Below are 12706 nucleotides of genomic sequence, written 5' to 3'. Positions count from 1 at the left end.
ATGGCTCTGGGCTTTCCTATTAGAAAGCCCAGCATGATTTGCAAAAAGTGCCATGAAAGCACCATGTGATCATTATCTGTGAAACAATCTATAAAACATAATTTTCTGAACATGTAAACTCAAAGGACATAAAACAGTATAGCTTCCCACTAAGCAGTGAGGCTTCCAGGGCATGGGGCAATTTGCCTTTTGTCCTATGGTTTCAGTTCATGCCAGTGGAGTGCATTGGTGTGCACTAGAACATTTTTTTGTGCAGTGCATTCCAATGCGCTGTAATGCATGGCAAAGCACTGTGCATAAGAATTGTTGGAAACGCAGCAGCATATACTGATATAGTTCTGTAATGTCTTTTGAGCTGTAGATGGCGCTGTAGTGCAGTGTCAGTCTCTATGTGCATGTTTATCTAAGATACACAGGAAGCTTTTTTTATTTTCTCGTTTTCCTCACAATGCTACATACATACATACATACATACATACATACATACATACATACATACATACATACATACATACATACATACATACATACATACATACATACATACATACATACAATGTTCTTCTAAACAAGTAAAACTTAGTTCAGCATTCCTCAAGATCTCTGTGCTCCCTCTGAACACATAACCAAGAAGAATGTCATACAAACCTCCCACCAGCACACACATCATGCACACAGTACATCTTGCTGGGTGGTGTGAATGAGTTCTTCAATTGATATTTGCTGTTGCTTTTTATTCCTGGCAGCATGTTTGGTTGGAAGTCAGCTGACCACAACCGGCATTATCACAATGGCCACCGCTGATGTCAACTGCAGCTCCGTCAATACCACTGAATGCACGGTGTGCTCACCTGGTACCTACCCTAATAATGGTAAGTGTGCATATCACTAGAATTGTTTATAAACTGCTCTATGCATATAAGGTTAGGGGAAGACGTGGTCAGTTGTCTGCCAGACACACAGTACTGTGTTGCCGAAGCCGTTCGCAGGTACCCGGTGAAAGTCCAGCCACAGCTGATATTTAAGTTCTAGGTGGTGCATGGCGGCAGTCTGAGTCAGTCCTTGGCTTCTTCTATGTATCATCATTTATGATGCCATTTTGTCCCCTTGGGTGTTCCGGCTTCACATATTCTCATGCAGCCTCCTCTATAACGTGTAGCCAAATGTTCTCCATCCAGCTGTGGTGAACTACAAGTCCCATGAAGCATTGCAAGACTTTGACAGCCACAGGCATGACTTCCAGAGGCAGAGACATGGTGGGATTTGAAATTTCACCACAGCTGGAGAACCAAAGTTTGACTATCCCTGCGCTACAACCAGTGGCGTAACAATCACCATAGCGACCAGGCGGCCGCTATAGGGCCCGGGGCACAGGGCCCCATAGTGGGGTGTAACTAGAGGTCAACGGGGCCCCATACAACATTTTGCTATGGGGCCCTGTGATTTCTAGTTACGCCCCTGGCTACAACCAAAATAAATGCAAATGTCCAACCAAAGAAGTATGACCCCCTGGCACATAAACTGACTTGGACCAGGTGGGAGGGGTAGAGCTGCATTCTGGGGCCCAAAGAACAAATGACCCCTTTCTGCTGTTTGTGTGTGTGTTGCTTTGTGTTTGCAGTGGTCTCCTAGCACACCCCGGAAGGTAGACTACTTCCCTTCTTCACAACATGGCCTGTGTGTGTGGCCACTCATCTCTGTGAGGGCGACAGGAACACTTTTGGGCAGCAGAGATCGATGTCAATGGTTTACAGCTGCGATATACAGAAATGTATCAGATTCAAACTTGTTCAAGCTCTTTTTTTTGGTGAATTGGGCTTGGCATGTGTTGTGTGAAGCTGGGTACACACGAAGCGAGTTTGGTTTAATTCGGCATCAATCAGCTGAAATTAGATCCATTGGTGGCCCGGTCCTCTCAACAGAAGTCGAACATTAGATTGACGTTTGCCCAAGGGACATGCTGGAAAATTGTCAGCTGAACGCTTCTTCCAGCCAATTCGCTGCAAACACTGGCCAGTGCGCTGCTGTCAGAATACCCAATGAGAAGTGCTTCTGACCGTGCTGACCAATGAGAAGCGCTTCTTAGCAAGAATGAGTGCTTGCCATTTGCGAGTGGGATTTAAAATACTGACGGCAGGGCTGCACTGCTGAGTGCGAAGTATGGATGGTACACTGGCAGCCGCAGAGGGGAAGGAGCGTTCGCTCCAAGGTAAGAGCTGTGGGGGGGGGATTGATGGGACAGGTTGTTGGGGGTAATTCCATATTCTCAAATTCGCCTGGGAAAGTGGAATTACCCTTTAAAAAAGAATCTTCCCTTTGCCTATTAAGGGCAATGTGATCGGTTCTCTTCACAGGTTGCCTTTCCCTCCTAACTTTGCCGTGCTCCCCCACTGCTCTGATGCCTGGTACTTCTGGGTATGGGCATGTGATGTTCACCACTTCCTCCAAAATGCAGTGCTCAAGTCACAGTCATGGACACACACGTGAATGCGGGCTTAACTGGAATGCCATCACCTCTACAACATGTGCTTTCAAGAGAACCTGTCACTTTGCCCTGAATGGACAAAGTCCCTTTTAAACAATGTGTCATAGTTCATAGAAGGCCTCTCTGCAGCTTTCCATCACATTGCAATCAGCAGTTTAGTAACACTGCGCAGTGACTCCACTCCTGGGCGAACGTGGAGTTTCTGGAGTAGGAGTTAGCGCGGAAGAGGCAGCTCGTCATAATTTAGTTATTTAATCCTCTTCTGTCATATGAGTTTAAATTGGGTGAGTGAGTCAGCTGCATATCTATTTCTGTCCAGATGACAGAATGGAACCATTCACAGTCATTTGGAGACAAACACGATTTGTAGATTGTCCCATTTTACTGGCATGCTTGATCCTTTAAAAAAAAAAAAAAAGAAGGATCGGCGTTTTGATTTGTATGGGTTGGCAGAATCACCTCGGAGTCTTATGTCCCTCAGGATCTCACTCCTCCAGCTCCATTCTTTGTGAAAATCTATCAAAGTGAATGGGACGCCTTGACAAGGAGCGGGCAGAGATCTGAGCACTGGTGTCCCAGATAGAGATAGGAACATGCTAGAGGGCTAAATTACCTAGCAGCTTCCTATAAGACATGCGGAATAACTTCCTCAGGGCAAATGTAATAACGTGGGAAAGCGCAGCATTTGCTGGAAGCCAACCAAAAGAAAAATGTATTTGTTGAGGATGAAATAGAAGCCCCATCTTTCTCCAAGTCACCAAGTCAATAGCCCTCTGTTTTATGGGGAAGAGACTGTGTGCGTTTAATTTTGTGTCAATGTGACCGCAAGTTCAACCATTTGTGGTCAGATTAAAACATTAAAACACAAGTTTATAAACCGGAACTGTTAAGTCATTGCTATAAGAAGAGGTCATTTCTTCTTGCACTGAGCCTGCGTTATTAAAGGTTAAGGGGGAGGCGCAAGTATGTACAGGAAGCCATTTTGAACTGTAGATTGCCCAACAAGCTTGGTAATCTCCATATCTTTTAATCATATGAGTGATGTAAAATACAATACTTCAAAGAGGACCTTCCATGGCAAAGGAAAGGTCCTCCGCTTTCTTGCCACACCCCAACCTCAAACATTTCCATGTGACACCGGTGAAGTCATCTGGGAGCTTGAAGATATTCATTAATTACTGTGTGCGCGCGCACTCTTGTACATGAAACCTTGTTTAAAAAATGAAGCAAAAGACCTCCCAACCGTTCTGGAGTCTCCAGCCTCGGAACTCGCAATACAAAAATGTAATTCTATATAATTTTATGTTAATATTTTTTTTTAAGCAAGTTCCTGGATTAGACTTCTGCAATCCCCTATACATCGGACTAAGAGAGAGAGGACTGGAAGCCTATTCGTCGTGCTGACAAGAAGCTAGAGCAGAGTGATTAGGCCATCTGTCACTGTCCATTCAGCAGGCTGGGAGTGGAAAAGACAACACTATTCCTTTTTTCATACTATAACCTTAACTGGGAAAGTAATGTGCTCCCCTGGCTGTGCTGTCTGTCAAAGCTTTGTTAATCTCAGGACTGAATGGACAGACATACAAATCCTTTGACTGTAACATTACTCCCGTATGTATATACATTTCTTCTGTGTAGTTAGATGTTTGAGTTGAACTCTGAGGTAAGGCAAAACTAACAACTTTTTGTAATGCCATTTATTCCCGACCTTTTACTAGAATGTACCAATCTGATGACACGGCCAACTCATCTTTATGTAAATGTGAACTCGCTAGAAGCATTTCATGCACCTAACAAGCAAGTCTCCTCGGTTTAATTTTTCTCCTCATGTGGTTGAATGTGACGTCCCAGACAGACTGTGAAAAATGTTCTCTTCCATGGTCTTCCAAGGCCCCTTTCACATGGACTGATCGGGGAGGATCTATGCACGGATCCCCTCCTGATCGGAACAGTATGGAGCAGATGTCACTGCTGTGATATCCCTGTCCATCCACTTTTTTTCCTCCATCGCAACTGAGATTACCGAACCCCATGTCGGTCTATGGGGAATTGGATGTAAACGGACCCCCTGTGGGTCTATGGGAAATTGTTCCCCGTCAGGATGGTCCCCCTCCCCCGCCGGCTACCTTTCACGCCAGGTCGAGTCGACAGTGAGAGGAGAGCTGCACTCGCAGCCCTTCCTCTCAGCTGTCACAGGAGTTCTAGCACAGTGCGGTGCTAGAACTTCTGTATTGAGAGTGACAGGTTCATTAAAGAGAACCTGTCACCTCTAAATGCTATCGCACAGGGGCTTGTTAGCTCTTGTGTGATAGCAATAAAGTTAAGTGAAAATAAAAATGCACCTTCGCCTGTGTTGGCAAAGATCCTTGCACCGGCCCTGCAGATTACCTCTGTTCTGGCACAATCGGGTCCTGCAAAATGGAGCTCTGATCCATTTGTTTTTCTGGACCTGGCCGGAGGCGGGGGTAACCAGGTGTAAAGAGACATCTGTCTGTTTATAGTTGAATCAGGTTTATTGAAATTGACAAGAAATATGAACAGCATGTATACATAAACTTAAGGCGATGGTCCAGTAACAAGTGTAGACATGCACAGAGATTAAGGTAGTATTAAACAGTGCGCTCTTGAAAAGGTCTGAGGAAAGTACAAAAAAATATACACAACAGGACTGCATCACGTATCCCCTTTAGGGGGCAGCGCGTGTATTCCGTGGGATACAGAAGGCAGTTTAGCAATGACCAAATAGAGAAAAACATTGATGCTGTATGCACGAATTTCAAGAACTGATCTAAATGCGTGTGTATACAAAGTATACAAGAGAGGAAGAAGAGAGATTCGGAGAATCAGGAAAAAGGAGAGCGGGAGAGAGAAACTAAAGGACTAGCCAAGTAGAGGAGGTAAGTGGGAAGGGTAAAGGGTACTGGCAAGGCATTGAGATTAATCTGGATGACATCTCTCTGTTTAAACACGGCTGCCCATAGACTAACATTGGGAATCCGATCAGGTCCACTTGAAAAACTTACAGGCGGACCCGAAGGGACCACCTTGTGAAAGGGGCCTAATGAAGAAAGATCAGCTGCAGGGAGACCACAGGCAATACTAGTGACTAGTGCTGTGTACTCTAGCTGCCTTTTTATTTTCTGAGCACGGTTTCTAGAGTTCACTTTTCTTTAATGATAAATCAATTAAAAATATCTTTTTTTTTTTTTTTCTTTTTTAATTGGTATAGCTTCACATGATGCCCATTGTCAAAAACAAGTCAAGTGCGTCATGATCATAATCTAATACTGGTTATTACTGATGCACCAATACCGGTATCGGTGCTGATGCTGAGCATTTGCATGAGTACTCGTGAAAATGCACCGCTACCAGCACTTTAATTATTCAAATTAAAATGGCTGCCTTAGGTCCCGTGCATTCTCCTTACCTGGGGACCTTGCGGCAGCTTTCTTCGGGACAACACAGTGCCTGTTTACAGCACTTCTGCCGCACCTTGCTGAGACCATTCGCCAGAGACATCAGGCCCGCAGTACGGAGCAGAGCAGCAGCACAGAGTATGTACAGGTGTGAACTCCACAGCGTATAAAATATTGCCTGCCGTTTCTGTCCTGTGCTTTATTCTGCATTGCTGTATAATGTATTGCTGGGATTTGTAGTCCTCTATAGCTGATGGTAGTATTCTGCATTGCTGTATAATGTATTGCTGGGAATTGTAGTCCTCCTATATAGGATGGTAGTATTCTGCATTGTTGTATAATGTATTGCTGGGATTTGTAGTCCTCTATAGCTGATGTTGTTGTTCTGTATTGTTGGGATTTGTAGTCCTCTATATCCGATGGTAGTATTCCGCATTGCTGGGATTTGTAGTCCTCTATAGCTGATGTTATCATCACGTTGCAGTGAGAGTGACTTTTTGCTAGTTCTATGCGATTTGCAGAGGCATCTGCTGTCGCTGCTGCACCCACCCTGTGTACTCCTGACCGGATTTTTTCCGGTCAGGAGTGCAATGGGACATATCGAATTCCATTTCTTCATGGGACATCTCAATTTGTGCTTTAATTTGCAGATGGTAGGGTCAAAAATTGGCATGCACATCATGAACACACGGGCGCATGCTTTCTTGTGGTGCAGAATGGTGTAATTGGGTGAAGAACTGTTTTCTTGACAAACATCAACATCATCAATCAAATGCTCCCGTCTCCTGAGTATTGTTGGTGACAAGGCGCATCCAGTAGTGGGGGCAATGTGTTTATATAGAACTCGCATACTTATCTGTGGCTTTCCTTCCTACAGATACAGGATTCTGTCTGTGCTGTTCCAGTGGCACCTGTACAAACTCCTCATATTGCTTACCTTGCCTGTCTGGATATTACCAGCCACAAAAGGGTCAAGCTGAATGCCTGCCATGCCCAAGGGGTTTTTATACCAAGTAAGTAGTACAATCTATTGACATTTATCTTTTTACTGATGCAAAACTCGGTGTGAGGGGGCCCCTCTCTCGCTGGCCGTCGGTGTGAGGGGGCCCCTCTCTCGCTGGCCGTCGGTGTGAGGGGGCCCCTCTCTCGCTGGCCGTCGGTGTGAGGGGGCCCCTCTCTCGCTGGCCGTCGGTGTGAGGGGGCCCCTCTCTCGCTGGCCGTCGGTGTGAGGGGGCCCCTCTCTCGCTGGCCGTCGGTGTGAGGGGGCCCCTCTCTCGCTGGCCGTCGGTGTGAGGGGGCCCCTCTGCTTTTGACATAGATCTATGCGACAATAAACCTGAAAGTAATCACATTTTTTTTCTTTTTGTCTCGTAGCACTTTGGAAAGTGTGATTTGTCAGTCTTGTCAACCAGGATCTTTTTCCAATGCGAGCGGGTCCACGTTGTGTACACCATGTGAAAAAGGTATGGCCATGTATGTACGAACACTAGAGTAGAACCTATGAGTTTAAAGCCCAACTCTGGCAGCTGAAAAATGTTCAGCTTTGTGCCCCCACCCCAGCTCATGCTGAATATATTCCTTGTTTTGTCATGAGGATAATGTGAATAAAACTCACCTTAGTCAACGGTCCCGCACACCAGTTCCAGTAGTGACAGCTGGCCCTACAAAGCCTCACTTTGCCAGTCTCTAGTTGCGTCGCCTCCCTTACATCACCGCATCTGAGGCAACCACTGGTCCAGCATTGTAGGTGGTGATGTCAGAGTGCCTGACCATATTTCTGTGTGAGAGCAAAGAGGACCAAAGTGCCTGTAGCCACTAGACTGTGGAATAAAGTAAGCGTTCCTCTTTTCGATCATCCCATAGACAAAACAAACACGTTAGTCTGTGTCAGCTGGGGGAGTGTGTATGTGTGTTGGGGACATTTCATTAGGAGTGCTCTGCTCTCTCTGCTTAAAAATAACCTGTTATGATGAGCCAACTTGATCTGCCAGCAGTTTCTGATTGGGCCCCTCTGTCAATCTGCAGAGAAATTTTCTAGCATTCTTACATTTTTGCCACTATGGGTTTTATAAGGAGACCGGGAAAACCAGTCCTATGAATTTAAATAGGGGAGTGCTTTGGTTTTTGTCTTGGGTGGATGACGTGGAATCATCTGACAGATTAAGCAACACCAGAACAAAGCACCAATGTTTCCCTGCAGTCTGTGCTTCTCTCCACCTTGTAATGTATTCATAGATGTGTGCACAAAGTAGACCCTGCACAAGCTGCTATTTTAAGATCAACAACATTCTTGCTGCACAGAACTGGATGGACTTTGATCCGTGGATCTGACAAGGGGGTCAATCAGCATATTAAACATGCAGAATTGATAAACTTATAAAAGATTTTGACTCATGGTTCTGGCATCTCTAAGCACCAGACTTTTTCCCCTAATTGGAGCACTTTCTCCAATCTAAATGTAAGGGGTATGGTATTGTTCAGGCTAAGGGTTTCCTTGCTGACACATCTCTTTTATCATGAGGGAGAAATTAAAGGAGATCTCCATTTAAAGAGACCCTGTCACCAAACTAAACCCACAGAAAGATCAAGTATTTTAAACAAGTACAGTGGGTTTTTTTTTTGTGCTGGTCCAGCTCCTCTGCTCCTCTTCAGCCCCCATATAACCTTTTTATAAAGCTTCCAGGGGAGGAGCAAAGGTGATTTTTCTATAGTGTATCACTTGAGTAACAGTTCTGAGTCTGTTGGGGTTGCTGGCATCACATCCAAGATGGTGACCAGCCGGAGTTTGAGGGCTTTTGGATGTCTACACAAGGGAGGCTCTTTATAGATGTATAACATGCATAATATATGCTATTCATGTTCCCATATCTTCTGGGAAGATTTTTTTAAATGGTCTGGTGACAAGGTCTTTTTAAAGGACCTCCAATACAGCTGACTGGGGTTGCATGATACCGTTTTTGGAATGTTAATGTATTGAGCACCGGACAACATGCATATTCACATGGGATGATCATGCATGCTTGTTCCTCTGTTGATGCCAATGAATGGCGATTGGCTGCGAAAAAAACACTAACCATCTTTTTTAAGGCTTGTTAGTTCCCATAAGGGCCATTACGATTGGAGTGCGAGGTGGTTCACAATTCCTTCCTCATTATTCATGATGTAACCTGAGTTTTGTTTCTTCTTTAAGGCTTCTTTTCTTCAGTTGAGAATGCCACGCAATGCCAGCCATGTGCACCGGGGTCATTTTGCAAGTAAGTAATTTTTTTTTCTTCCCTCCTTAGACTGTATATTTTCAAACAGAGCTATTTCCATTCTGTTTGAACTTTAGTCCAAGGTTACTAAAGCTGTAGTAAAGGTACACATCGTGCTGCTTCCAATAAATCCAAGACGGTAAGTAAAACCTGGTGAAGATGGGAAGTCCACTTGGTTTTCCTTAAATTGCTGAATTGTGGCCTAAAAATGACACTAAACTCAGGAGTTCAATCTTAAAAATACATTCAAGTACCTTAGCTATTATAAAAAATGTATCTTATTTGTGTATCACTCGGCTGAAGATCCTCAAATCATCTCTGAATTGGTGCTGACACTGTCCTTCCTTCTGGAGGGTGGAAACAGTATATTTATTTTATATTATGAACTATAAAGATAGCCATGTTGGATTAGAAATTGTCTTTCGTTCCCTGTGTTTGTTATAAAGTAGTCACCGCTCCAAGCTTGCTCTCCTGACAGACTAAAATCTCAATACAAATGAGTAAACTAAAACATGGCATTGTAGTCCATCACGGGAGGGAGCTTGGAGCTGTGACTACTTTACAACACACACAGGGACCATGGGGAACAAAAGTAGCCCCCCTCCAGAAGGAAGGACAGTGTCATCACCAATTCAGAGATGATTTGGGGATCTACAGCCGAGTGCTACACAAATAAGATACATTTTTGTTAATAGTTGGGGTACTTGAATCTATTAAGTTTTTTAACTGAGTTTTTAGCATCACTTTAAAGGCTAAGTTTACTTTAAGTAGGGTTCCTGCAGGCTTGTACTCGCTTCCTCCCACCCCTTTACTAAAAATCTGCACCTCCTGTATAGATAGGGGCTGATTGCCGTTGCAATGCTTTGCAGACTCAAATAATATAATAATTTAAAACAAAAAAATTCAAGCAGGAAGGTGTTTTATTACAGAAGAGACATACTATGCCCTGCAAGGGTACTAGAGTACATTGTTTTGCTGGTATTTTGTAGACTTTTGTTCCTCTTGCATCTGAGTTCTTTGCAACCCAGACCATTCGGATTCTAGAGAGTTTCTTGCATTTAGTTATGGGGGAGTCTTCTTCCTAAAGCCTGGATTCTAAATTGTCCTCTCTGTGTGTGCTTCGTGTTTCATCCAAGAAGCTTTGACTTCTATTGGTGGCTTCTATAAAGCTGTCCATGCATGTTACAGTCTAATTGTACACCCTGCTATAGGTTTGGTAACAACTATGTAATGTGTAATGCCTGCCTGGATATAAACTGAATGGGCTCTTTAAATAGGCGATTATACTACCTAGTTGTGGGTAAATGTAAAGACAATTGCAAAGTTCTGCAAGCAGCATTTTAACAAAAGTGCATCTCCCCTAGAAATGAATGAAGCTGCATGACACACTCACAATAGAGGTATTTGAAATGCAGTTTATAGAGGAGGTGACTTCTCTCGCTGGGAAACAAATAGAAAAAAAAGTTGAGGACCTATAAAGGCGCATTATATTTGGTGGATTGTCTTTGACTGCGGCAGGGCCAGTATTCTGTGAGCTTCTCTAGGGGCAGAATGGCATTGGATCTTGTATTTTTTTTGCTTTTGTGTGTGCTGTAATACACACGTCCTGATATACTAATTTTGTGTTTCACCAGTACGACCCACTGCAACGGCTGTGCCCTGTGCCCTGCTGGAGAGGAGGCTCTGAATGGCGGCTCTGCAGACTGCACTCCATGTCGTCCTGGTAAAATACATATACATATTCCCATGATGTTGAAGGATAAACTCCAGGCAAACGGCTTGATACACAGATGAAATATACCGATCAGCCATAACATTATGACCAATGAGAGGTGAAGTGAATGACGTTGATTATCTCACTACAATGGCACCTGGAAGTGGGTGGGATATATTGGGCAACAAGTGAACATTTTGTCCCTGAAGTTGATGTGAAGCATCAAAATGGGCAAGCGTAAGGGTCAAATTGTGATAGCTACACAAGTGGATCAGAGCAACTCCAAAGCTGCAGCTCTTGTGGGGCGTTCCCAGTCTGCAGTAGGCAGGAACTACCAAAAGTGGTCCAAGGAAAGAAAACTGGTGAACTGGCGCCAGTGTCACTGGCGGCCAAGGCTCATTGATCCACGTGGGCAACGAAGGCTGACCTGTGTAGTCTGAACCAATAGAAGCACTACTGTAGATCAAATTGCTGAAAAAGTTCATGCTGGTTCCTATAGAAAGGTGTCTGAACATACAGTGCATCAGTTTGTTGCGTAAGGGACAGCGTAGCCACAGACTGGTCAAGGTGCCCATGCTGACCCGTGTCCACCACCAAAAGCACCTACAATGGGCACATGAGCATCAGAACTGGGCCACGGTGCAATGGAAGAAGGTGGCCTAGTCTGATGAATCCATGTTTTTTTCTTTTACATCATGTGCAGGGCCGGGTGCGTGTGTGTTGCTTCCCTGGGAAAGAGATGGCACCAGCATGCTCTATGGGGAAAAAGGCAAACCAGCAGAGGCAGTGCGATGCTTTGGGCAATGTTCTGCTGGGAAACCTTGGGTCCTGCCATTTATGTGGATGTTACTTTGACACGTACCACCTACGTAATCATTGTTGTTGACCAAGCAGTGGCCTCTTTCAGCAGGATCATGCGCATGGCAAACATGGTTAAAGAATGTAACAAAGTAAAAACAGTGAAGCACCACGGACTGTCAATCCTTAATGGAAATTCCTTTTAGGCATACTGCAGGATGCTGCCCCAAAGAAGCCGGGAAAGCTGGGAATCTAGGAAATAAGCACAAGAGGGGTGCCTTTCCTGGTGCAGATCAATTTTATTTCAATAAGCATGAATAAAAAAAACCCTTGTGCTTATTTCCATGGTTAAAGAATGGTTTGAGGAACAACATATGTTTGAGGTGTTGACTTTGCCTCCAAATTCTCCAGATCTCATTTCAGTCGAACATATAAGCAAGTATGGTCCATTGAGGCGCCACCTCACAACTTAAAGGATCTGCTACTGACGGCTTGGTGCCAGATATCATAGCAAACCTTCAGAGGTCTAGTGGAGTCCATGCCTCGATGGGTGAGGGCTGTTTTGACGGCAAAAGGCGGACCTACAATATTAGGCAGGTGGTCATAATAGATAAAGTGTGTAAATTGTGCAGCGCTAAAAATTAAAGTGCATAATATATATAAAAATGTAAATATGGTTTTACACTGGATATTTAACACTGTGGACACACTGTATTTATAAGGATTTAAATTGTTATACACTGTATATTATAGATTTGTCTTATTATCTAATTTATATATATTTATATATTTAATTATATATATTTATATATTTACATTTTTATATATATTATGCACTTTAATTTTTAGCGCTGCACAATTTACACACTTTATCTATTTGGACCCCAGGGTTGAGAGCGCAGCTGCTTTGCTATCAGGATATTAAATCAGGGCTATCCATAAAACGCGGATCCACATCTTTTACTAGGTGGTCATAATGCTATGGCTGATCTGTGTGTGTGTGTGTGTGTGTGTGTGGGGGTGGGTGTAGCTGGCTGGT

At 44.0% G+C, this 12706-nt stretch overlaps 1 protein-coding gene across 1 annotated transcript in view; it reads left to right on the top strand.

Moving 5' to 3' along the window:
• Positions 1-12706, top strand: part of LOC108788836 (signal peptide, CUB and EGF-like domain-containing protein 2) — a 15282-nt gene that overhangs the window by 2208 nt on the left and 368 nt on the right. Inside the window, exons 2-6 of the mRNA XM_018558715.1 lie at positions 747-872; positions 6779-6914; positions 7276-7364; positions 9092-9155; positions 10790-10925. Coding sequence (XP_018414217.1) covers positions 747-872; positions 6779-6914; positions 7276-7364; positions 9092-9155; positions 10790-10925 — 551 coding nt within the window. The remainder of the gene's footprint in view (positions 1-746; positions 873-6778; positions 6915-7275; positions 7365-9091; positions 9156-10789; positions 10926-12706) is intronic.

Source organism: Nanorana parkeri, unplaced genomic scaffold (assembly GCF_000935625.1).
Source record: "Nanorana parkeri isolate BGI_ZX_2015 unplaced genomic scaffold, ASM93562v1 scaffold354, whole genome shotgun sequence".
NCBI lineage: Eukaryota > Metazoa > Chordata > Amphibia > Anura > Dicroglossidae > Nanorana > Nanorana parkeri.
This window is presented reverse-complemented; position numbering and strand designations above follow the sequence as displayed.